General features: G+C 49.3%; 10 protein-coding genes across 10 annotated transcripts; 3 read left to right on the top strand and 7 right to left on the bottom strand.

The window, feature by feature from the left end:
- Nucleotides 1-31: 31 nt before the first annotated feature.
- MGYG_04454 (AGC/PKA protein kinase) lies at nt 32-1,416 on the bottom strand (the record flags this gene model as incomplete). The annotated part of the gene is made up of 4 exons (XM_003174229.1): nt 32-754; nt 821-945; nt 1,017-1,109; nt 1,179-1,416. 4 exons carry the CDS (start codon nt 1,414-1,416, stop codon nt 32-34), a joined length of 1,179 nt encoding a protein of 392 aa, XP_003174277.1.
- Nucleotides 1,417-2,290: 874 nt separating this feature from the next.
- Nucleotides 2,291-3,219, bottom strand: MGYG_04453 (hypothetical protein; the record flags this gene model as incomplete). The annotated part of the gene is made up of 6 exons (XM_003174228.1): nt 2,291-2,333; nt 2,389-2,474; nt 2,525-2,609; nt 2,669-2,781; nt 3,077-3,166; nt 3,190-3,219. 6 exons carry the CDS (start codon nt 3,217-3,219, stop codon nt 2,291-2,293), a joined length of 447 nt encoding a protein of 148 aa, XP_003174276.1.
- A 390-nt stretch (nt 3,220-3,609) lies between these two features.
- On the bottom strand, nt 3,610-3,929 carry MGYG_04452 (hypothetical protein; the record flags this gene model as incomplete). Its single annotated transcript, XM_003174227.1, has 2 exons — nt 3,610-3,675; nt 3,744-3,929. The coding sequence occupies 2 exons, from the start codon at nt 3,927-3,929 to the stop codon at nt 3,610-3,612; spliced, it is 252 nt and encodes an 83-aa protein (XP_003174275.1).
- Nucleotides 3,930-4,425: 496 nt separating this feature from the next.
- Nucleotides 4,426-8,400, top strand: MGYG_04451 (hypothetical protein; the record flags this gene model as incomplete). The annotated part of the gene is made up of 4 exons (XM_003174226.1): nt 4,426-7,261; nt 7,329-7,756; nt 7,823-8,254; nt 8,326-8,400. The coding sequence occupies 4 exons, from the start codon at nt 4,426-4,428 to the stop codon at nt 8,398-8,400; spliced, it is 3,771 nt and encodes a 1,256-aa protein (XP_003174274.1).
- Nucleotides 8,401-10,299: 1,899 nt separating this feature from the next.
- MGYG_04450 (cell division control protein 12) lies at nt 10,300-11,817 on the bottom strand (the record flags this gene model as incomplete). Its single annotated transcript, XM_003174225.1, has 6 exons — nt 10,300-10,540; nt 10,607-11,212; nt 11,265-11,352; nt 11,414-11,530; nt 11,598-11,673; nt 11,800-11,817. 6 exons carry the CDS (start codon nt 11,815-11,817, stop codon nt 10,300-10,302), a joined length of 1,146 nt encoding a protein of 381 aa, XP_003174273.1.
- A 967-nt stretch (nt 11,818-12,784) lies between these two features.
- Nucleotides 12,785-14,153, top strand: MGYG_04449 (WD repeat domain phosphoinositide-interacting protein 4; the record flags this gene model as incomplete). The annotated part of the gene is made up of 5 exons (XM_003174224.1): nt 12,785-12,893; nt 12,969-13,007; nt 13,065-13,162; nt 13,216-13,572; nt 13,626-14,153. The coding sequence occupies 5 exons, from the start codon at nt 12,785-12,787 to the stop codon at nt 14,151-14,153; spliced, it is 1,131 nt and encodes a 376-aa protein (XP_003174272.1).
- A 393-nt stretch (nt 14,154-14,546) lies between these two features.
- MGYG_04448 (U2 snRNP component IST3) lies at nt 14,547-15,452 on the bottom strand (the record flags this gene model as incomplete). Its single annotated transcript, XM_003174223.1, has 2 exons — nt 14,547-15,333; nt 15,397-15,452. The coding sequence occupies 2 exons, from the start codon at nt 15,450-15,452 to the stop codon at nt 14,547-14,549; spliced, it is 843 nt and encodes a 280-aa protein (XP_003174271.1).
- Nucleotides 15,453-16,050: 598 nt separating this feature from the next.
- On the top strand, nt 16,051-18,017 carry MGYG_04447 (hypothetical protein; the record flags this gene model as incomplete). The annotated part of the gene is made up of 6 exons (XM_003174222.1): nt 16,051-16,210; nt 16,312-16,473; nt 16,539-16,906; nt 16,965-17,058; nt 17,118-17,761; nt 17,823-18,017. The coding sequence occupies 6 exons, from the start codon at nt 16,051-16,053 to the stop codon at nt 18,015-18,017; spliced, it is 1,623 nt and encodes a 540-aa protein (XP_003174270.1).
- Nucleotides 18,018-18,734: 717 nt separating this feature from the next.
- On the bottom strand, nt 18,735-21,200 carry MGYG_04446 (dipeptidyl-peptidase 5; the record flags this gene model as incomplete). Its single annotated transcript, XM_003174221.1, has 5 exons — nt 18,735-19,106; nt 19,176-20,631; nt 20,714-20,946; nt 21,016-21,067; nt 21,133-21,200. The coding sequence occupies 5 exons, from the start codon at nt 21,198-21,200 to the stop codon at nt 18,735-18,737; spliced, it is 2,181 nt and encodes a 726-aa protein (XP_003174269.1).
- A 2,684-nt stretch (nt 21,201-23,884) lies between these two features.
- On the bottom strand, nt 23,885-24,769 carry MGYG_04445 (ubiquitin carboxyl-terminal hydrolase isozyme L3; the record flags this gene model as incomplete). The annotated part of the gene is made up of 2 exons (XM_003174220.1): nt 23,885-24,591; nt 24,706-24,769. 2 exons carry the CDS (start codon nt 24,767-24,769, stop codon nt 23,885-23,887), a joined length of 771 nt encoding a protein of 256 aa, XP_003174268.1.
- Nucleotides 24,770-24,935: the final 166 nt, after the last annotated feature.

The raw sequence follows: 24,935 nt of genomic DNA, 5'->3' as shown, positions 1-24,935 counted from the left end.
AAAATATATATAGTCTCGTCGCAGGACTCGCTTAAAAGTCCTGGAATATCTCTTCATAACGCGCTTTCAGCTCATCCGTATACGCAGCCTGCGTAGCTGGATCCGGAGGATCCGGGTATTCCTCGAAATTCGCCGTATCAGCAGCATGGCTTATATGCGGCACAATCGGGCCATTAACCCGCCTATTATATAGATCATCCCAATTGATGCCTTCAAAGAACGGGTGGTCGCGAACACGCTGGCTTCCTCCGGATATATGGCCCAGCCGCTCTGACGGATTAACTTTGCAAAGAGCACTAATTATATCCTTAGCTGGGGCAGGCATGTTCGCGGGAAAACGGATGCAGCCTGCAACGATCTTTTCGTATATTCCCATTGGGTTAGAGTCCCAGAAGGGCGGTTGGCCAACTATGAACTCGTAAATGAGGATTCCCAGGGCCCACCAGTCGACTGCTAGGCCATGACCACTGTTGTGTATGACTTCAGGAGCGAGGTATTCCGGTGTACCGCAGAGGGTATAGGTCTCAAGATTATATAGTTGTTTTGCGAAGCCGAAGTCGACTAGTTTGAGATGGCCTTCATGGTCGAGGAGGATGTTTTCGGGCTTGAGGTCGCGGTAGGCTATTCCATGCATATCATGGAGATACCCGATCACTAAGGTTATTTCCGCAGCGTAGAATCTAGAGGTGTATTCGTTGAATCTGCGAGCTCGCCGGAGAAAGCTGAATATTTCGCCGCCAGGGCAGTATTCAAGCTAGACATGGTTAGTCGGGGACTCCGTAGGGTAAAGACAGGAAAGGAGGGTATGATAGGTCCACACCAGCATATAGAGGCATTGTTCGTCCGAAAAGGTAGTGACTAGCGTTGTTATAAAGGGGTGACCGGCAGCCTTGGAGAGGCACTTGCTCTCGTTTCGTACGTGTTCGACTTGTTTCAGCTTTATTACTGCAAAGGAGAAATCCTCCGTTAGCCAATGGCTCACCGCTTATTGAATATCTGGAGGTCGGATAGCTAACCTTCGGCTTTCCTGAGTATCTTCAGAGCAAAGATGTTGTTGTCGGATTCTTCGGCAGTCTTCAACCTGGAAAACCATACCCGAGCAAAGGTGCCTTTAGAGAGCAAAATCAATTAGTTAGCAGTTGTCCTGCATAATTCTGAGAAAGTAGGCTGGTACATACCTGTACCGAGCGTCTTGATGAGCTCAAAATCGTCAATTGTGAGTCCGGTATCAGGCAGACCGGCGTCCTGCTTCAGCCGGGCTTGAACAACATTCTTGGGCGTCCTGGGCCTCGACGCCGGCCACGAGAGGCGGTCCGGCTTGACTCCAGCATCAACATGGCCCTGCTCCAGCACCTGCTGCTCCTTTGCATGCGCTATGTCAGGTAACAACTGCTTTATCATCTTCGTTGTTGCCATAACGAAGAGATCCGTTTCCTTCGTCCCCCCGCCTTCAGCTCCAGGTTGTAACGTAGTGTGTTCTGTATAGATTCCGCAGACAATATTGTGTTATGTTAATTATTTCCCTTGCAAATTCCTTCTCTTATCTGTCTGCTCTTCTATTTCACGTCGCCATGCCGAAACGACGGACGCTTAGGAAGGAGACCAAGCTCAGCGAAACCGGTTCGGAGATTTCGGCGCAGAATGATTCTTGGGTGACGTAGTTAGATGCAGCTTGCTTAGCTGGCATTGAGGGCGCGAACGAGGTAAGCTGCTGGGCGCGGCAATCGCCATTGATGTCCAGAAGCGTCCGCAGGCCGAAGGAGAAGCACACGAGACATCGCCGTCCTGAAGGCTTTTTCGGTTTCGTTTCGTCTCCCTGCGAGCTAAAGCGAAGCGGAAAAAACGACGGCGGCGGAACTTGCGACTTTCTCTGACGTAATAAGAGATTAGTCATGGCTTAGTCAGGTATCATGGACAGGGAAGCACAAGGAGGAGCGAGGAGGAACAGGAGGAAGAAGGAGGAAGCGGAAGAGACGATGATATTAGTTATGGTAGAGTACATGGAGAGCACAGGAAGAAGGTCTAGAGCAAGAGAGAATGGCAAAGAACATCCCGAAACAACCCGATGCCTGGCTAGGTGGCAGTTTGGGACGCGTCGCTGGAGTATATACAGCAAAGGGACACGTCGGATAGCATGCTGTCTGCAGGAGGTAGCAGATAGTAGATAGTAGAGGGTAGGTGGTGAGTGGTAAGTGGTAAGCGGCAAATGGTAGATAAGATGGTAGACAATATAAGAAAAAAGAGAAGGGCCCATCCACGACAGCAAAAGGTCACAAGAAAGGAAGCACATCTAAGCAGAACTCTTCGAGTTTAGAATCAGACCAACAATCAAACTAGCAGGAGAGTTAGTACGGGCCATTTAGCGGAATACGGTGGCGGCAAACATACCCGTATAGACCCAGGACTTCACCAAAAATCAATATCAAGACCATTCCCACAAACACTTTGGACTGTTGCATATACGCGCGTGTTCCCTGGGTATCTTTAGTAATGGTCCAATTAGATCAACGGTAGCACAACTTACAGCTTCACCAACTATTCCAATGGTGTAGCCGGCAGCCAGGCCTGCAAGGCCGACTGAGAGACCAGCCGCAAGATGTAAACATCCCCTATCACATAGTCAGTAACCAGCAGGTTATGTGTCCCAGGTATAATAAGCTCCACGTACGCATATAAACTGTACTGCGTCTCTGGTGGCGGTCCCAGATCTCCAGCAATCAAAACGGCCACGACAAGTCCGTACACCGCAATGATACCGGCCATGACAACGGGTATCAGTGACTATAGATGCTACCATGTTAACAAAACGTCCATTTCGCATGGGTCAAGGGTAAGGGGTAGTATCGTGCCTTCATGATCAAATCAGGTCTGAACGTTCCGACACCCGCAATACCAATTCCGGCCTTTGCTGTGCCATATGCTGCTCCTACACCTATAAGGGTAACATGTCAATATATGCGAGCGTTTCCATATTCTCATCGTCCACAGCAGGGTCAAAGCGTACATCCAAAGATTATCTAGCAATACATCCATCAGTAATCTCCTTTAATAAGTTGTGTTGTAGGTAGGTACTTACAGCAGAAGCGATACCGGCCTGGTTCGTTGGTGATAAGATGTTAGCCCATGCCGTCCAAGCAGCCATTCCAACCGCAACAGGGAAGTAGAACTAACCATCCCGATGAAGGGGGCAAACTTGGGAGCAAGCTCGCTCTCCGCCATTGTGTCTGCAGCTCCTGGCTATGTCTTGTTCGAGATCGAAGGTGTTGGTTTTCTCATCCACTGTCTGGGATGAGTTCCCCGTAGGCAGCTGTAGCTCTTGTTTATCGTCAGGGAGTAGTCTCTCTTCGGTTTCGTCCTCGTCGTCTCGTTTCGTCTGCACTTTCGCTAGACAGGGCCTCTGTCTATCCCGTTATGCAGTGTCTGACTGTCTCTTCGTCCGTCTCTTCTCTCACTTGCTCTCTTGTTTCTCCTTCGTCTCTTCTTCTTCGTCTTTGGTTGTTTGAAGATTGAGATTCAGACCCAATCAGGATCCAGGTCACGTGAATACACCAAATTACAGCTGCCCGTACAGCCTCTAGATCCAAAGTGCGCTCAGCATTCACTGTTTCCTCACTTGTTCATTTGGGCTGTCGGAGCATCTCCTCTGCCGCTGCTACGTATCTGCTCCCTAACAGCCTAAAAACCGCCCTGTAAACCTGCTGCGTCGCCATATCGAGGCCGTCCTGTACTGTTAGCCACAATACCAGGCTAAACCCTTTTCGGCGTCCTCCTTCGTCAAGGTCGAACACCCAAAAAGACGACGAAGAAACATCTCCAAACTCGCGGCTCAACGACATCTTCGCCTGTCTCTTTTGTGCACGCTGCTCGACCATCAGAGCTGCTCTGCCGACGTCTTCCGCTCCATTCACAGCTTGCTGCAGGCCCGGCATTGTCCTTCTGCACCAGGACCTTCGACTTTTCTCTGTCGGGAGGGCAACGAGGGGATCCCTATCATACTCCCTTAGCAGAGGACACCCAGCTTTTACTCCCTCGCCGAAGCCATCGTTTTGCTGGCCTTGCTAAAGAGCGCTAGACTTGCCTCTCTTTGATAGGTAGAGCTTGCGTCGACGTCCTGCTTCTGCGTCACCGACTCGCTCGGTCACCGTTTGGCTTGCGTGGTTGAGCTACTCGGAGGATGAAGGGGAGTTGACCACTACAACGTCGCAGTCATTTCCCCCCCTTTCTTTTTGGCCTCGAATTTGGATGTTACTACGAAGCGAACAAGTCACCAGGCCTTCCTACCGAGAGACCTGACCGTGCTCAATTTACTACCGATACGTCAAAGCCGAACTCGAGCGTTATATCCGAGGACTTATTTCATACTTACATAAAAGCTTGTGTGCGTGTGAGTTGTGAGATAGAGCGTGTGAGCGAGACATACCTACCATGGCGGATTTGGGAGCCCAGCAAGGACGAGGTTACCGGCCTGGAGCCTCTCGTGGCCCTGCTTCTTCATCCTTCCAGCGAGATGCTGCCTTTTCCGAAATTTTCGGTGGAACGCCGCCTCCAGGCAGGTCCCAGACGATGACATCGCACACTCCACAGTTTAACCAGGAACGCGCCCGTACAATGACTTCTCACCCGTCAGACCAATACGCCCAGTCTCGGGGACAGCCTCCCCCTATGCGACAGTCTCATGGGGGATACTCGCCAAACTCGCAGGCGGGCTATCAGAACTCCCAATGGCAACCACCTAACGGCTCGGGTCCTCCCCCACAACAACGCGCACCGCCACCTCCACATCATCAACAACGTCCCATGCACCCCCAGAACCCCCAGCAATATCCTCCCAGTATGCAGCAACGGCCTTACCCCGGTCGACCTCAGTACCCTCACCCTCAACGACTGGACTCTCGCCCCGGACCCATGCCTCCCCAATTCCAACAGCAAAACCCGCACGGACGGCCTTTACCCCCTCCAGCTCTCAACTCAGATCAGTATCGATCTCGCTCAATGGCTAGACTAGGAGGACCCCCATCATACCAATCACCGCAGTCACAGTTCCCACCCACTCCTGTCAATGCTTTCCGCCAGCCATCATACCATTCCGTGGGTTCTAGGACAGCGCAGGGTCGTATAGTTCCAGAAAGACACGACAACGAACGAGCCATGTCGATGAGTTCTTACTCGGCAGACCGTGACCACGCCCAAACCATCAGTTCTGGAAGAGTCGTGCCAAACAGAAGACGAGAGTCGAATCTAGACCGGGAACGGGCTGGAGGTATGGATCGTCATTATTCAGAGTCACCAGTATCAATACAGCCTGCCATAGATGAGCCTGTGACTCCCGCGCACTCTGGACATCATGTGCTACCCCCACAGCAAGATCTCCAATTGCGAGTGCGACATCCTAGTGAGAGCTCTGTTAATTCACGTACTTTGTCCATGGCATCAACCATCGCCCCCGAACGCAACAATAGCTTGCAAAAACAACCTGTCGCTGCCAAATCTCCTAATCACTCGATGGCTGGAGCACCTCCGCCAAATAATGTGCACCGCAGAACACCGCTCGCTTATCCAGCTCTCTTATCCCGAGTAGCTGGCGTCTTTAGAGAGCGGATTGCGGTTGGTGAACGTATCAAGAATGATCTAGCTTACACCAACGCGTTTACAGGTGCGGAGGCAGTCGATCTAATTTCTTACATTATCAAGACAACAGACCGCAACCTGGCTCTTCTTCTTGGTCGAGCTTTAGATGCTCAAAAACTATTCCACGATGTCACGTATGACCATCGATTACGAGATGCCCCAGGTGAACTCTACCAGTTTAGGGAAACCCTAGGTGAAGAGTCACCCGTCAACGATGTCAACGGTGTATTTACGCTCTTGACAGAGTGTTACTCTCCCACTTGTACTAGAGACCAACTCTGTTACTCGATTGCCTGTCCACGACGCCTGGAGCAACAAGCACGACTGAACCTGAAACCTCAGCCGGGACTGAGACCATCAGCCTCCAAGGGCAGTCTTCATGACCAGGAGGATAACGATGATCAAAAGCTCTGGATCAACATGGTTCCCAAGGAAGTAGCTGACAGTCTTGACGACCGTGAGAAGAAGCGACAGGAAATCATTTTTGAGATGATGTATACTGAGCGTGACTTTGTCAAGGACTTGGAATACTTGAGAGACTTCTGGATGCGTCCACTACGATCTCCCAACAACCCCAGCCTTTCCCCGATCCCTGAGCATCGCCGAGAGAAGTTCATCCGAACTGTGTTTGGTAACTGCCTGGAAGTTTTGGGTGTCAACTCCAAACTAAGTGAAGCTCTCAACGCCCGACAAAAGGAGACCCCCGTTGTGAAAACCATCGGTGATATCTTCCTTCAGTTTGTCCCGCGATTCGACCCCTTCATCAGATATGGTGCGAACCAGCTTCATGGAAAGTATGAGTTCGAAAAGGAAAGATCCTCAAACCCTGCATTTGCCAAATTCGTTGAAGAGACGGAGCGCCTGAAGGAGTCTCGAAAGCTCGAGTTGAACGGTTACCTTACCAAACCTACTACTCGATTGGCGAGATATCCACTTCTTCTGGAAGGTGTGGCTAAATACACTGCTGACGACAGTCCCGATAAGGAGGATATTCCCAAGGCGATTGTTCTTATCCGAGACTTCCTTTCTCGAGTGAACACCGAGAGTGGAAAGGCAGAGAATCATTTCAACCTCGTGCAACTGAACTCTGCTTTGAAGTTCACTCCAGGCGATTACGTTGATCTGAAGCTCACTGAGGAGAACCGAGTGATGTTGATCAAAATGGCGTTCAAGAAGGGTCCGACCGATTCGGCAGAAGTTACCGCCTACCTGTTTGATCACTCCGTCCTACTTGTTCGAATTAAGCCCGTGAATAAACGAGAAGAGTACAGGGTTTACCGGAAACCTATTCCGCTTGAGCTTCTTGTCATTACTCAAATGGAGGAAGTGTTACCTAAGCTGGGCATTCACAAACGCCCTACTGCTGGCGGTCTAATTCCGGGAGCAAGAGCTGCTAGCACCCCAGCAGCTTCGTCCAAGGATGGGCTACCCGTTACCTTCCGTCACTTGGGTAAAGGGGGCTACGAGATAACTCTACACGCAACCTCCCAGACCCAGCGAAAACGCTTCATCGAACTAGTTGAAGAGCAGCAGAGAAAGCTGCGGGAGCGAAATAGTAACTTCTACTCCAAGACCATCCTTTGCGAGAACTTCTTCAGCGCAGTCAATAGGATCAACTGTTTGGTTCCAATTGGTACGTACCTGCGCTTAATGTGCTACTGCTCTTACATTAGGTATCCACTAACATAACAATTCCGCAGACGGTGGTCGCAAGCTTGTATACGGAACTGATAATGGTATCTACGTGTCTGAACGTTGGCCAAAGGACAAATCAGCAACTCCAAAGCGTGTTCTCGAAGCCAATGCGGTTACCCAAATTGATACACTGGAAGAATACCAGCTCTTGCTTGTACTTGCCAACAAGACTCTTAGCTCATACCCTCTTGAGGCTCTGGATACAAGCGATAACCAGAGCGCCATGGTCCGACGGCCCAAGAAGATTCAGGGACATGCTAACTTCTTTAAATCTGGTATTGGTCTTGGAAGGCACCTGGTGTGCTCCGTAAAGACCTCCACTCTATCAACAACCATTAAAGTTTTCGAGCCCATGGAAAACCTGGCTAAGGGCAAGAAGAAACCACTCAGCAAGATGTTCCAGACCGGCCAAGATGCTTTGAAGCCTTTCAAGGTACGTAATCCCAACGCTCTCTTCCTTGTTCTCTAGTGTAGTTAGTTGCTAACTTGATTATTGTAGGAATTCTACATTCCGGCTGAATCATCTTCTGTTCACTTCCTACGTTCAACTCTTTGTGTGGGTTGTTCTCGTGGCTTCGAAGTTGTCAGTCTAGAAACCACCGAGAGACAATCCCTGCTTGACCAAGCAGACACATCACTAGATTTCGTTGCAAGGAAGGAAAACGTGAAGCCCATCCACATCGAACGACTTAACGGAGAATTCTTACTCAATTACTCAGACTTCTCCTTCTTCGTTAATCGTAATGGATGGCGAGCGCGCCCAGATTGGCGAATTGCTTGGGAAGGCAACCCTACCGCCTTTGCCCTCTCTTATCCATACATCCTAGCATTCGAACCCAGTTTCATTGAAATCCGACATCTCGAAACCAGTGAACTGGTACACGTTATGACTGGGCGAAACATTCGTATGCTCCATTCTTCCACTCGAGAGGTATGTCACGCTCCTCCCTATACCCTATGCCCCAACCCCGATCTATGCATCCACTAACCGATCTATCACAGATAATCTATGCCTATGAAGATGAAAACGGAGAAGATGTCGTCACCAGTCTTGATTTCTGGAACAAACCAGCATAAACGGGGGAAAGGATCGCAAATAAACTAAAAGGAATAACGAACAACAACAAATAATCAACACATTGGGAATAACGGGATATCTTCGTCCAGATTCTTTTCCATCTTTTTGAGAGCATTTGAAGCTACCTACTACCTTTTTTTCACCTGTCCTATACGGCGTTCAATTCTTCCGAGCCCTCGAGCGTTATGCACCTTCTTTCCGATCCCTTATCAACCCATTCTCGTTCACGACCAGAATGGGCATAATGCCTGATGCCACTCTACCCTTTCTCCCCTTCCTTACCACGCCCTCCCTTCTGTTTCTCCGATGATGATGCCACCCTTCTTAAATCCGACCAATCCAATACCACATTTCTCCCACTACCTCTATGGGAAAAAGGCCAGCTCTTTTCCCATCCATGTCTCTGTTCAATCTTCTATACCATGTTCATTTAGCCCCTACCTTCACCTTCTCCAGGCGTCCACCAACCGCTAATTCACTCCAACTACATACATGGGTTATCTTCACCAATCTGACGCCTTCTTCCTCTTTCTCTTCTTCTGTATTCTTTTTCTACACCCCGCTTTCTTCTCAAATTTTCGACTCTCTTCTACCATTGAAATATTTTAATTACATATTTACCTCCTTTTTTACTATTCTCTTCCTTCTACCTTGATATTTCCATGCTAGCTTCTTTTCCTTTCCTTTCTTACCTCTTCTTCTCTTCTCTTCTCTTCTCTTTACATACGGAATGATTCGCGAATGTTCTCATAAGGCTCGTCCTGCAACTCTTGAGATACCCCCTCTCTCTTCTGGCAAGCAGTCAATCAATCAATCAAACTAGCAAGTTGTGGATCGGATTTTGATATTCTCCTTAACATGTCTGTTTCCTCGTTATCCGTAGCCTCTTTGCTTCTATCAAGGCATGTTTTTAGATTGTATAGATTAGCTAGTTAGTCACTATCATGTTGTCGATGCTCCTTCGCTTTTTCTTGCTTCTCTCAGCTCTTGCAACGTAGGACATAATCGTGGCAACGGGATTCGGACCAACAGCAATGAACGACAGCGGGTTTAAACAGTTGTTCGAGTCGTACAAAAAAGCCATGTTTAGAATCCAGCTAAAATGTCACGGATCAATATCGGAAGTGAGGCAAGCTTGCTCATGTGCTGCAGAAATTTTTTTCGTCTCGTGCACAGTAAATTAGGGGACGTTTGAGTGACTCTGAGTATTTGAGCCAGAAGATGGTACGACATGCGGGATAAGGACGTAGGATTAAATAACCATTAATTAAACTACTCTTCTTGTTCTTTAAAATAGTAAGAGGTCAAAAGAAAAACACGCGCGGTAACCGGGTATGGAAAAATGGCGGGCGGTGGTTGCATCAGGAGAAAGAATGGAGGGCATAAGATAAAATAAAGGGGTGACGGGTTAGAAGTAGTATCTCGACTTGAGAGCAGTTGAGACGTGCTGAAGTCCAAGAAAGGCAAAATAGGGGCGTAATGGCTGAGAACAGGTGAGTAAGAAACCGCAGATAGAAACACAAGGAGAGAAGCGAAAGGTACCAGGGTAAAAAAAGGGGGGAGTGAAAGTTTGGAGTTGAGGTATACATGAGGTTAAGATGAAGAAGGCATGTAGAAAACGAGTGACAAAAGAAGGGAACTGCACACTCTAATGGCTGTTATGAAAAGCGAGCCTCCCTCTCCAAGCATGGAATTTACTTCCCAGTATTCTTTTAATATCCCCTCAGCTCGCGCGACTTGGGATCATTCCTCCTTTTTGCGCACTCCGTGCATGAGTGTGCAACATCCATTCCGAATATCAAAAAAAAACGTTCTAAACGCAGTATCAAACGGCGCAAGCATCAGCCACTTGCTTCCCCTAGCTGCTTAGTTTCGTGTCTTGGCGGGAAATGCTGTGCTTATGCTGCGTCTCCGTTGGGATCCTGGTTCTGTTGGGCAGCTTGCTCACGCTGCATGCGGGCTTCGATCTCTCTCAGCTGGCTCTCACGGGCCAGAAGCTCTTGTCGTTTCTCGTTGATCTCACGCTGCACCTTAAGCTCGATTTCACGCAGCTTCTCCTCTTCTCGGCGGAGCTGTTCTTCCTTGAGGCGGACAGACTGAGAGGCCAAGTCTTCAGGGTTCATGGTAGAATCGTGAGAGCTAGAATAACGTTAGTATAACTCTCAAGGAAAAATATAATAGTATGAGAAAATGGTCAAAACATACGCAGAAGCACCTCCTTCAACACTCTTGCTGAGTTTCTCGGTACGGTAGTTTTCGTACAAGAAGTCGTGGGTGATTTCCTTGAGATCGGCCAAATGGCTGTGGAGGAGAGCACTGCGGACGGCCAGGAAGTCGGAGTGGCGCTGGTTCTCGACCTCTACGACACCCCATGGGTATTGTCTGGCTCGTACCTTGCGACCGCCGATCTCAAGAACGTCCTCGGAACCAACGATGGCGAAAGGCATCAGTGATCGGTACTCCTCGTTTTCTTGAACAGTGTCTTCGTCATCTTCTTCAATGTCATATGGGAAGTTGTAGACTGGGATACGGTAGTGTTCGATATCCTCCATGATAAGCTTCTTTGACTCAGCGAGCTCAGCAGGTGTGAAGGAGTCGGCCTTGCCAATAACTGGGATAACGTTGACACGGGGAGAGAGGCGCTTCATGAGCTCAATATCAAGCTCGCGGAGACCGTGGCCGGTTGGTGTGATAAAGTAGAGCAGGGCGTGAACACGGTTGTCACGGAATCTGGGGTTACGCTTGATTCTTGACTCTTCGGCCAAAATGTCATCATACTGGCGCTCGAGGTATCCAACGATTTCAGAAAAGCTAGTCAATGTTAGTCGTTGAATTTGGCAGCCGTAAAAAGCGGCCATCTTACCTCTCTTCGTTGTTAATCTGGTCACCAAATCCAGGGGTGTCGACGATAGTGAGAGAAATGCGAGTACCCTCCTCGTCAAGTTCTAGCTCTATATTTTAAACTTAGTCAGTATTCCGCCAACATACCAACTTAGAATTGGGTATCCATACCAACAGTAACTGGTTTTATGCGAACACCCTCCTCGAGGTGAGCGGTCTGAGCATCATCGGCGTCTTTCCCCTGAAGAACCTGCTTGCCGCATAGAGTGTTGACGAAGGTAGTGCGACCTGTAGCCATTGACATCAGCTAGGAGTACACAACGGTGATCACATAAAGGGCCGTATCAAAACGTACCAGTTCCGCTTGCACCACAGACCATCAAGCTAAACTGAATGCCCTTCTTGACATTCTTCTTCTTACGGATTCTGATCTATTTACCCGCCGTGTCAGTAAAAAAATCTCACTTGTCCAACAAAGGCGAATCCAGTATACAAGCATGAGACGCCCATATAGGCCGGTCTCAGCGCAAGGATGCCGTGGAGAAAAGGGCACGTACGTTGTTTGGGGCTGACATGGTGATGGACTCGGGGGGTTGAGATATTGATAGGGGGTGTGTCCCTGACGGCCTGAAGAAACAAGAGAAGAAGAGATCCGGAGCTGAGCTGAGGGAAGTCAAGCAGCAGGCAAACAGTCACCGGCGCAGAGAGGATGCAGACGCAAGAGCAGACGCTGGATGTTGTTCTCGTCGTTCAGCAGGGGAAAAGCGAGTGTCTTCTTGGGCGTTGAGGCAGGAGTAAAAGAGGTAAATTAGCAAACTGCGAACAAGGGCAACTTTAGGGGGCTGGATCACGTGAAATTACCGTACTGTCACTTGCGGTATCTGCCAGTACACATTTTGCGGGTGTACTGTAACTTTGGCTGAGGCTTCCGCCGTTAACTGGCCGCAAAACAATACATATACACCACCAATACAGCCCCTGTGTGTAATCTCAATACACAGCCTGTGCACGACTAGCAGGATTTACGGGCGTTGGTAACTTTGGTAATTTTTGCTTCCTTTTTTTTTCTTGCTTCCTTTGCCCCTTTTCGACCCCTTATTTTTGGTTCCTTACACATGGAGACAAAGTGAAGCCACAGATGGTCTGTAGTTTGCTAGTTGGGTAGACGGGTAGAAGCAATGGCGGGAAGACGGCGACAGCCATCAATTTATCTATAGTTTGCGCCCGAGAGTGACGGAGAAGGCGAATAAGGGAGAGACCCGCGAGAAGGAAGCGGAAGCTGAAGAAGTCGCAGGAAGCTGGTGACCTGTCATGTGACCCGGCACTGTCCCAGTCCATCCGCCGGCTCAAAGTGTTCCATGATGTTATATAAATATTGGTTTATTTGCATGGACGTCCAGCATCCAGCATCTCCGGTTTGTGGATAAAATAGTTCACTTGAGCGCCGGTTATAGAAAACACCAAAACGAAGGAAGCTTTGCTGGGCGGGTGCAGGAGGTTCTTTGATCAGCTTATAGCTTGGTAGCCGGGATATCTGCAACCATGAACACAAGAGAGACGCTCGATGCCTCTGGCGGCCCGGTGTCGCTGACGGCCTCGTTCAACAGTGACAGCAGCTGTTTCTCCGTTGGACTGAACTCAGGGTTCTGCGGTAAGCTGGTCCTGTTGTTTGATGCATGTTGGAAGGCTACAGTGTAGGGTAAACATAGACTAACGTCTCGTATAGTATTCAACTCGGATCCATGCGAGCTCAAAGTATCAAGAGGTATGGCCTCTTGACCCTTGTCTCTGACTGCCAACGACTCGCTCACAATATACTCAGATTTCAATGCGGGTGTTGGCATAGTTGAGATGGTTGGACAGTCCAACTACCTCGCCCTCGTTGGTGGAGGCCATACCCCCAAGTTTCCCCAGAACAAGGTGTCTATATCTATACTTTATTCTCTGTGTTTGAATACTAACTTCCCCAATAGGTGATAATATGGGATGATGCAAAACAACTTGCTGCTATGACACTTGAATTTCGCACCTCGATTCTGCGGGTGTGTATCACAAAGTCTCGCATAGCCGTTGCTCTCTATGACTGTGTCCATCTCTATGCCTTTTCGGTCCCGCCTAAGAAGATTGCGGTCTATGAGACTGGAGAAAACCCGCATGGCCTTGTTTGTCTCGGAGAGACTCACATTGCTGTTCCGGGCCGATCTGCCGGACAGGTGCAGCTGATCAAATTGGATACAGGGAATGTTAGCATTTTACCTGCCCACACTTCACCCCTGAGTGCAATGACTTTCAGTGGTGATGGAGCGGTGCTTGCTACCGCAAGTCAAACAGTATTTATACCACATCCATCACAGACAACAATATCAGCTAACCTAGCTTATAGGGGACAATTATTAGAGTGTTCGCTACTAGTAACGGGGCTAAGATGGCTGAGCTTCGAAGGGGCCTTGATCCAGCGGAGATATTCTCTTTGGCAATATCCCCTTCCAATACCCTTCTTGCCGTCACATCCGACAAGGCAACTCTACACATATTCGACATTCCACATGCCAGAAATGGCCAGGAAGCAAACAATGCACCCACTACTACCCCACCGGACGAATCAACAAACCGGGGATGGGGGATAATAAGCAAACTGCCTTTCCTCCCGCGTGTGTTTTCAGATGTCTACTCCTTTGCCAGTGCCAGATTTGATATCGGTGAAGAACCACTCGGGTCCAACTACATTCCGCCGCCCGGTGCGCCTTCTGAGCGACCTTCAAAGGGCATAATTGGTTGGACGAGCGATAAGTCGTTGCTCGTGCTGGGAGCTGGAAAAGCCGGTAGATGGGAACGTTTTGTCCTTCAAGAAGCAAGTGACGGGACTCGGCAGTGTCTTAGAGCAGGGTGGAAACGTTATCTCGGAAGCTGAAAGACCGCATTTCTTTCTTTGACCCTGCAAATCGAGGTTTGCCTTTTTCACTCATACATACACAGAGTAGAGCACAAAGGGTTATCAAGTAACCCGGCTAGGCCGTTCCTATCATTTATGGAGCATGTTTCACCATCGACAGCCATATTCACAATCGAACCTGACAGCAGAAATATGCGTCAATGCAATGGCCCATGGTTCAGCATATGGGATTGGTATTCCTCTCACCCCGAGATTTGATTGACTCAAACACAAGAATATATTGACCTGCCCTTCGAGAAGACAAATCCATAGAGAAGCGGCGTATTGAGAATTTCTTTTTAAGGGGTTGTCCGCCGTTGGTGGAGTTTTGCCTTGTATAATTAGAGGATGTTAATAGGCAAGATAGATAATTCAGCTTCTATCCCGTCGTTCTCGACGATGATGTCTCCGTTCGCTGGACCGTTCCCTAGTCCTCTCCTTCCTGCTCCTATGCGGCGACCGTCTTTCCCTCGACCGCGATCGTTCCTCACTGTGTCTTCTCCTATGATGTCGATGGCGATGTGACGACCTATGACCATCCCTGCTGCGATCTCGGTCCCGATCTCGCCTACTCGACTTGCTCTTCGCTTTCACAAGCGCCAATGCATTCTCAACCTCCTCCTTCTTCTCCTTTATAAGATATTCTTTCATCGGATCCTCTTCGTCATGCTCGTCCATTAACCGCTGTAACTCCACCTCTTCCTTCAGTAGCGGACGAGCAGGCCTCTTTTGATCCTCAGATTCATCCCGTCCGGACCTCCGTCGACCACTCCTCCTCTCTTTTTCCTTCTCTTCTTCTGCATCTTTGTCTGAACCTCTCATTTCCCCGTTATCATCCACGTTCGCAAGGTTATCTTCCGTCCCTTCATCATCACGTCTCTTATATCGAACATGGTCCACTCTAAGCACTCTGCCTAGCACTGTAGCTCCTCCAAGATTGTCAACCGCCAGATCCGTACTTCGTTGGTCCTCGTATTTAAGAAATGCAAATCCTCGGCTTTTGCCAGTCTCTTTATCTCGGACTAGGTTTAGATGCACTGGGTTGCCGTATTGTGAGAATATTGTTAGAATATCGCCTTCACTGATATCAAATGGAAGGCCCCCGATGTAGACATAGGCTGTATCGCGGTAATCAGCGTGCCAGGAAGCTTCTGGAGATCTAAACCGGAGGTGAAGCGGCTGTTAGTAACGTTGCCTAGAAGTTATAGAATGGAAGCCTTACACTGCATTCTCGAGCTCTTTCTTATTCAGAGCTTCAATCTGGCGGATCGCATTCATGATAGGCCTGTAGATAGATTCCTAAAATGTCCGTATAGCAAGTAAACAACAGCTACAAGCAGCTCTATCAACTCCTTAAACTTGGTCGTTGCTTTTCTGCTCTTTTCTTCCTTTGAAGCTCCTCTGACCTAAATTAAAGGTCACGTGGTTCCATCCTGATAAACAAAAAAAACATCCAAAGACTGCCCCAAATACTACGTAAGAGACTTGGGTTTCGTCTAGCACGGTGTAAGAAGAAAAGATAAACCCTCCCTACAGACGGAATAACTGCTTGTTAATGATTTCTCGCTGGCTCTACCCTACCGCGTTTTGTGTGCAGCTGCTACCCCCCTGGAGCACCGATAACTAGTTAAATAAGGAGAGCCAGCTCCATCTTCAACCTCAAATCTCCAACACTCCCAATATTGGTTTCACTAGGACACTCTTCTCAACCACCGAAAGAACCTCTAGCAACCTTTCCTTAGGCATCAATTCGGCCTTTCTCCTCAATATCCAGAGAACGATCTTTCCCCTCCGTCGATTTACTCCACAGGCCGTTCCTGAAACCCCGTTCGCCTCTTGCTTGGACACCTGCATATCAGGGCATGGTCGCGCCAGCATGCCTGAACCAGGACAGCGGTTGAGTCAGATCTCAGCTTCAAAAGGGGGGTCTGATGGTCGACCGGCCAGCAAAGATGGAAAAAAGGAGCTCTGGTCTTCCATGCTTCATGCTGGAGCGAGCGGTAAACGCTTGCCAGAAAAGACGTTACTAGTCCTCGGTATGTACTTGGAAACTCTCTAGCTTCGTTGATGTTCCTATATACCTTCGAAGTAGCCCGGTACCGAATTTGCAGGGCAGGTTTAATAATGTATATTCCAGGTGGTACGCCAGAGAGTCAGCGGGAGTTCCTAGCGACGTTATCTACCGATCACACCGAGCCCGGACTACCTTCAGAGCGACGAAAGCAAAAGGCACCACCCATTGCGAACCAGTTTGCGCTCGGGTATACATACCAGAATGTTCTTGATGCTGAGCAGGAAGGTAGGAAAAGAAGCTTATTCTTTAACACTTGCTTGACATGTGGGCTAATCATGTTGAATCTATAGATATCCTTGCCAGGATTTCAATCTATCTACTCTCGGAACCATCAGCATCTTATGCTCCTCTTCTCCGGCCCTTAATTAACCCGAAGACAGTCCCTGAGATGCTTATAGTTTTTCTTCTGGATTGGGAAAACCCCTGGACATGGGTTAGAGAGCTGAGAGAATGGGTCCGACTATTGCGCTCAGTTCTGATATCACTAGATGATGAGACGAAAGTTGTTATGGAAGAGGTTATGAGTGACTGGAAGGACCGCAGAAGAGGATTGGATCCTTCTCATGTTCCCGGATCTGGCCCGGTATCCTCTATACCTTTAGGGCCTGGAGAGTGGGATGAAGGATTAGGCATTCCTACATGCGTTGTTTGTCAGGGTGTACGTTTACCCTACCGCCAAAATCGATCCCAGCGCTAACATAGATTCTATCACACAGGCGGAAAAGATTGAACAGCTAGAGAAGGATCATGGCTGGAGAGAAGAAGAGTTCGATTACATCCTACAGTTCATGCGAACAATACTTCTTAAACGTATGTCTCTTCTTTTACTATTCTCAGGTACTGCCAATTGCTGATTATCTTTTCCCCAGATGGATCATCATTAATATATACCACACGATTCTTGGCCAATTCACTACAGGGTTTGATACAGTCTTCGCTGGGTATTCACTCGCTCCTAAAACGACAATCTCTCAAACATAATGTCATCGACAGAGACAAGATATTAGTTCCCTCAAATTGGGATTCATGGGGCAAGATAAGAATCATTAGAGAAGGGTTTAATATTGAAGGTGTTGGGACGAGCTGGTCCGTTGAAATACAAGGGCCACCAGAATCCCTGAAGCGGTCCAACATAGGGGACGATGAAGAGACTAAAGAGCGCGAGGATCTAGAGTCTGAGGCCAGTGCAGTGGCCATTTATGAACAAACTATCAAGGACCCTAAAGGCACGGCATTGATATCCCGTGCCAGGCAGTCAGAAGGCAGTCAGATTGAAGTGACAACGGTTGATTCCCAGGCATTCTTGACAGAGCAGGTTGAGGTACTTGAACAGCTTAAAGCAGAGGATGAGAAACAAGAAAGGCAGATGCGCAAGGGAAGCAGTGTCATTAAGGACACGGACATGATGATGGGCATAGACGACATGAACCGGGTAAACGAGCATATCGGCCCTGTCCAGTTTAATATGGGTGGTATCCAAGTTGATGCCGATGACATGCTAAGGAGACTAAAGGTAAGGCGTCCCTTACTATACTCATCGAAATATGACCAACTTTACTAATGGCTACACGCAGGAGAGAGAAGCTAGTCGCGCGTCAGCAAGGAGCGGCTCCGTATCACCAACACCTCCAGGCGGGCCCACATCTCCCGGAATACCTCCTATCGGGCAAGGTACCGACGGCAAGCTTGGTAACGAAGGGCTAGCTACATTCTTTGCAGGCCTAATGAAGAAATCCGGTGGTAGCCCAAGGTCTAACACAGCCACTTAGCTCCAAGTTCCGCTGCCTTCAAGGTCATTATTGCGTCTAAGCTGATACCTACCATCTACTGATTTTAACTTCTCGGTCGTTCTCTTCGAGGCCCTTTCGATACATTGGTTAATATACACCCACATTCATGCAAGCCAACCTAGCTAATTGCCTTTCTTTTGTTGCGTTGCCATTTACTCATTCCCTATCTTCTGCTTTGTACGATACCCATTTTCAAGTACATAGATTCAATCCGAGGAACTAAATGTACGTTAATTTCTCATCGTCGGAGGATACGTTTCTTCATCTATAGCCTTAAGTCTGGTCCAGGCGCTGCGCAGCAAATAGCATATTCATTCTTTAATGGAGATTAGACGGATTTATACTGTGGTACACTGACTCTTGGATTAACGCTCTAGGGCTTAAGTTATATGTTGCATGAATACGCTCCTCATTTGAATCAGGCCGCTAGCGACGCTGAAGCTCAGAAGTGCAAGTTGGGTAGTTCATTTTAACTATTTATTTAACTATGAGCTTCGAGGCACGGAAGTAAACCTTATACATAGCCGTAAGCTTTCTTCTACTTCTAATAGTTTATAGTCATATCTATTCCATACAATGTGACTAGAAGAGATATGTGAATTAAGTAAGAGGGAAAAATCAGAAGTGAAAGTATTACAATATTTTCATTGCTATATAAGACATGACATCAAATGGTCGCGTTAAGCATAAAAACGTCTAGTAGTCGAAGTAAGAGTGAGCCTCATGGTCAATAACCTCAATAGGGCAATCCGAAAGCTTGATGGACTTGGGGTTGCTCTTGTTGATGCCAGACCACTTGTTGACCCATCCGAGGACCTGCTGGTGCCATACGAGAGAGTTCTCTGGCTTGACGACCCAGTGAGTCTCGTCGGGGAAGTTGAGGAAACGGCTGGGAACACCCTTCTCCTGGAGAACGTTGAAGAGACCAACACCCTCGGCGACGGAGAGACGGAAATCGTAGTCGTTGTGGACGACGAGCTGGGGGGTAGACCACTTAGCAACAAGCTCTGGCTTGGAGCAGTCCCAGCGGTCGTAGTTCTCGCGAGCCTCGAAGAAGGTTCCGTTGAACTAGAGAAATTGGTTAGTACGAAGTGCTTGTTTTTGTATTTATGAAGGGGACACTGAGTGAATACTTACGTCGTGCTCAATGAAGAAGAGCTCATCAGTTCCGATCTTGGAGGAGCCAACGAAGGTACCGTCGTGGGAGACAAGGGCCTTGAACTTGCGTCCGAGATCATGTCCCTGGATCCAGTTGACCATGAAACCACCGAAGGAGGCACCGGCAGCAATACCGTTGTCAGTGTCGATGTACTTGATGTGGTCGCGGACGTGTTCCCAGATCTTGACGAGGTCCTTGTATGGAGCACCACCCCAGTCGTTGGTGATGTCGTCGGTGAACTTCTGGCCGAAGCTGGTGCTACCGGTTGGGTTAGGAGCAACGACAACGTATCCCTGGTCAGCCCAGACACGGGGGTTCCAGCGAGTGCTCCAGCCATCGTTCCAGGTGCCCTGAGGACCACCGTGGATGAGGAAAGCGAGTGGGTACACCTTGTTCTTATCAAAGCCAGTTGGCTTGACGATCCAGGAGTGGACCTTGGTGCGGGCACCGTCAACCCAGAGAGGCTCAATGTCGTTAGGACCAAGACCCTTGAGCTCAGGGTCGTGCTCGTTGGCATAGAAGACCTTGCGGCTGCGGCGGCCGGGGGTAGCAACTTGGTAGAGGGCGTTGGACCAGAGAGAGTTACCGAAGGTCAGGACAGACTTGGAGTTGCCAACGAAGTAGAAAGAGCCAACGGAACCATCGGCCTGGACAACAGCGGGCTTGTGGCTGTCACGAGCATCAGATGGGAGAGTGTAGAGTTTACCGGTAGCGTGGTCCTCAGCGGTGACGTAGAGAGTGCGTCCGTCAGAAGACCATTTGATTGCCTCGGGGGATCGGTCCCAGTTGGCGGCAATGCGCTGGACTGGCTTGTTAGTGCCAACCTCAGCGATGTGGATGACACGGCGGTCGGACTCGTAGTTGTTGATGGCCATCTGGAGGTAAGCAAGTCTCTTGCCATCGGGAGAGAAAACTGGGCTGGAGGAAGCACCCTCAATACCCTGGGGAGTGCGGGGGCCACCGCGCTTGTTGATGGGCTCAGCAACGCGGGAACCGTCATGTGGAACGGTGAAAATGTAGGTGGTGGTGAGGTTGGCCTTTGGAAGCTCTGGGGCCTTGCTCATGAAGGCAACTGTCTTGCCATCGGGGGAGAGATCGTAGTCGCCAGAGCCACCGAATGGTGGGTAGGGAGACTCAGCATACTTGACAGGCTGAACGAGGTTCTTGAGCTTGCCATCGAACGCCCACTTGCCGCCGTTCTTGGTGAAGGCACCAGAGAAGACAGCATTGAACTGAGTGCCAACGTAGGCATCCCAGTGACGAACGAAAAGACTGTCGTAGATGCGAGCAGAGCTGACAGCCTTCTTAGCAGCGGCTTCGTTGTAGAGCTCACCGTTGGTGGTGGATTGACCGTAGCCAACGAAGTTGAGCTTGTCTCCAGACTTGGCGAGCTTGAGGCCCTGGAAAGGTCCATTGATGGAACCAGCCTTGTAGCTATTGTAATTGTAAGCAACTGAACAATGTCTGGAGTAGTAGCTATGGAGTTGTTTATGGGTAGGATCAGGGATGTACTCACGCATTGCCGAAGCTCTTGGCATCGGAGATCCAGAGACCAACACCGCCCTCGACAGAGTCGGTTCCGTTGATATAGGCGATCTTGGTGCCGTCACCGAGCCAGACGATCTCAGAGACATCGCTGTCGGTGGTAAGGACGCTGATGTCACCGTTCTTGAGGTTCAACAGGTTCCATCCGGATGGGCGGTCCTTCTTGTCGAAGTTGTACTTGGAGACATGGAAGAAAGCGATCTCCTATAAAGTTCGGGTGCATGTCAGTCAGCCGGCCTCTAGACGCTTCTTTCAATTAAGAGATCTACTTACACCCTTGGGGTCTGGGATGGCTTCTCCTCTTCGTGGAGCAGAGATGAAGTCCCTGTAAAGACGTTAATACCCAGTCTCGTCGCAAACATGATGATCAATGGGTCGACATCGACTTACTCTGGGGTGAATGCCAGCCCTGACGAGGCAAACGCCAAGGAGGCAATCAACCATTTGGCTGCTGCCATTGTGAATGGAGCTAAGTTAATAGCTTCTCCTCTCTCTTGAATGCGTGATACAAGAACCAGAAGGTCAAGAGAGATTCTGGAGTTGTCACTGGAGGGAGGAAGAGAGAGAAGGAGAAAAAATTGGAAGAAACCACCGGCCGTCCACCTTCCATTTATTCCTTTTCGAGGACTACCCCCGGTCCATCAAGTCAATCAAATAAACATTGCTCTTCTCGTACCCCATCACTCCCCAGCTCATGTTCTGTGAGCTTCTGTTGCCTTTTCCTTTGCTTCCTTTTTCCTTATTGCTTTTTTCTGCAGCAACCCCAAGGTTGCCCCAGTTTTTCTGTCAGCATCGTGGGATTTCAACCCGGTCATTCGTTCCCCAGGCTGGGATGTACCCCGGCCCTTACAGGCCTGGAGAAGGAAAAGAAAAAGCCGGGGCGGGATTACCCCTCTCTCTTCATCCTCCCAATGTCTTTCTTCCTGGCATGCATTGAGAAGCTAACCACGTATCTGTACTTAGAACCAGGGCCAGAGTGATGTTGTCTGTTGTTGCATACTGAGCCATCCGCCTGCAATCTCGCTGTTTAAGATTGCGCTTGCTTATCACCGCAAAACGGAGCCATGGAACAATATGGGTCGGTCGAGCAGACTAAACTCATGGAGATGGCGTTTTTGGGGTTAGCTCCCTTAATTGCAAGATATCGAGGTAAGCTTCGGCTCAAAGCATATTGGTCGGATCCCTCACCCCGGAGATTATATGAGCAACAACCAGGGATTGTGAAAGACGCATATTAGCACGGATACGATATGGCGAAAAGGGAAATGGATATGCAATTAGCCGATACGAAAGAGCTTGGGAAGACAAGAGCAATAACGCTTGATGTATTATTAGCAAATTGAATCATTGCCCTGGGCTTGGCCCTCACACCCGAATGTTGTCATGTCAACAGTCGTGTTTTTTTTATGGTTACTCCAGAAGGCACCTTCGCGGGCAGATGCGGGAAATGGATCTTCGACTGCTTTTTGATACGAGATGTTGAGTCCTTCAGTGTTAGTGCAGGTGTCTGGAGAAAAAAACCACAAGTCATGCATGGCTGGTGAAAAGCTCTGGGTGGCAACCATAGACTAACTACCAGCCGGAACCAAGAACTCCATTCACTTTTTCCGCCTGCATATTTGCCTGCATCTTGGTAAGGAAGAGGGAATGGAATGCCCTGGCAACCGCTGGTGGAACGGCACGTCAAACAAAGACGATATGAGGCCATTAACTCTGACTGGGGGAAGGGTACGGCGCAGTCGACCTGCCGTGTTCGCTGAGCAGGGGAGCTTCCATCGAGTCACCCCAGGCACTTTCTCGTTATCGCGGATTCTTCCTGGGGCAAAGGAGCCTAAAAAGGTTTACTTCAACGCCAAGTTACTGGGGCGCTGTGGGGATCTCTCCCCACGGCTGCGTTCTGATTGCTGGCTTCCTCTGGTGCCTTTCCAGAAGACGGAGCAAAAAAGCAGAAGATGGAGCCAAGCGAGCCTGTTTCTTCCGCTGAGTTGGGAGGGATCAGCACGACCAAAGGGCGAGCAGATCCTTGTGAATATGCCTGCTGCTAATTGGTCTTAGCCAATATCGCGACTAGGGCGGATCTGGATGGTGGTAACCCCCTTCATTCAGCCTCTGTGCGAGGTGCGAGCTACCCGTCTTCCGCCGTGTTGACTGCCTCTCGCCCGTCTCCTCACGTCTGGTCTTCTTCCTCGCCTTCCTCTGCCTCCCTCTTGTTCCCCCTGTCAATCATCTGGCGTCTCGGAGGACTGCCAAAAAGGAAAATGCGAGGAAGGATGAAGAATCCTCGCTAGACCCGGCCGGTTCGCTGCCAGCGTGACATGTCTTTGCCCTGTGGGTCATTGTCCGATGCCTTGTTGTTGCTGGCTATGCGAGATTGCTGCCTCTCCGGACACCCCTTGCAATATCAGCCACGGTGGACACCCCATTCATGGTCTGACAGATGGTTGATAAGTCGAAATTTGTGAGCTGGAGAAATGCGAAGTTGAAGCCAACGCTGAGGTTGAAATTGAAGTTGCCGGTGGAGGTCGAGATAGGCAGTTTCACGTGATACGTCCGCTGCCTTGGGTGTAGAATGTTGAATAACACTTTTTTTTAGAGGACAAGAGGAGAGATATCAAAGGACGAAGAAGATTAACAATCAAGAAGACGCTAAAGACGGGTAAGAAGACGAGACACCAGGCACGCCTAGCCTTGAATTCAGAGCGTGAAAAAGGTTTGGGGGCTGGAGAGCTAATGTATTCTACAGTCTGTTCTAGAAAAGGGTTTCCTTGGGCTGGCTTTCTCCCGTCTCGACCAGAGAAATGCGAGAGATATTTTCTACGGAGTAACTATATGCCCGTCATGTCACATGGATCGGGTATTTTATACTTCATCAAGTAGGCTATAGGCTTTGCGGACATGCATTGCGAGTTGGGGTCACCCTGGGAGACAGGCACCGTTGGCATGTCTCTGCCTGCTATATGTATCCTAACTGACATATCATAGTAGCTGGTAGTTTGTTGACCCAAGACAAATAACTTAGCCGGCCTAGCCGACCAGGGAGGGCGCGGAGATACCTGGTAGTTAACAGGAATTAAAGTGATAGTTGATTGATATCGCTCATGCCCCCCCTCCCTCCCCTTTCTTCTTCCTCGTCTTTCTCGTCTCAATCCATGCTTGGTGCTAGGGCCACAATGCTGAAGCCAGAAACGTCAACTCCCTTGCCAGTATCGCTTTCATGCTTGAGGAACGCTCGAACCCCAAGGTCAAGAGCCTTTTCACTCAGCCCATCCTGGTCCTCATTCAGAAACCCTCGATCGATTGGGCCCTTCACCCCGCCTTCTAGATCCCACAGATGGCCGTCTGAGCCCTTCACAAAGCAGATGTAATGGAAACCACACTTGTCGTCTGGTGCCGGAACAGTGCTATCTCCTCGTCTTGCCGCTGAGCGATGGGCTCTTTCCAGCAAGGGGGAGTCATATAGCAACTGAGCACGCTCTGTAGGAGGCAGGTCCACTGCGGCCTTGAACAGTTGATCGAGTTCAGATCCTGCGGGGATATACTCCCTTGCCTCCCCGTTGCTGATGCAGTGGATCAAAGCCATCAGACCACAGGTGTTGTTGATGGTCTGTTTGAACCATAGAACGGGCTCGTCTGGTCCCAAGCCCGTGTACTCGGGCATGCTGTCAGTGCCCATGCTCTCGCGAGTACGGTGATAGGCGTCGCGAGGACAAATGAAGATGAGGCCGTACACTGGCCGCGGGATGAAGGCCAGCAGGTCCGGGTCATCGACGCTGTAGACATCGTAGAACCCCAGTTTTGGTGACACCCCCAGCTCATGGATTAAGTGGGACATCACCTCTGGGTTGTTTTCTAACCTTGTTCAATAGGGTTAGCAGGTCTCACATCGGAAGCTAACCAAGCAAGAGCAAGACTCATTCGTTGAGCCTATGAAGTCGAAGACAGCAGAAACAGAAGAGATAGTACCTAGAGGAACCAGAGTCTTGACTCCATTGATATACTGTATCTCCGCTGGGTTTGTATCTGCCATGGTGGATAGCTTGCTTGAAAGTAGCAGAAGTAAGTTAATAGTTAATAGTCAACAGGTTCTTGATGCTTCCTTGCTTGATTGTCTCCTGATATAAGATATCTCTCTGTGTCTATTTCAAGCAGGAAAACAGAAGTCGTTGCTTCTTATATGCAGTCTTGAAGAAGTG

Source organism: Nannizzia gypsea, genomic scaffold, assembly GCF_000150975.2.
Source record: "Nannizzia gypsea CBS 118893 supercont1.3 genomic scaffold, whole genome shotgun sequence".
NCBI lineage: Eukaryota > Fungi > Ascomycota > Eurotiomycetes > Onygenales > Arthrodermataceae > Nannizzia > Nannizzia gypsea.
Note: the sequence above shows the minus strand (reverse complement) of the source record. Positions and strands in the feature narration are given on the sequence as shown.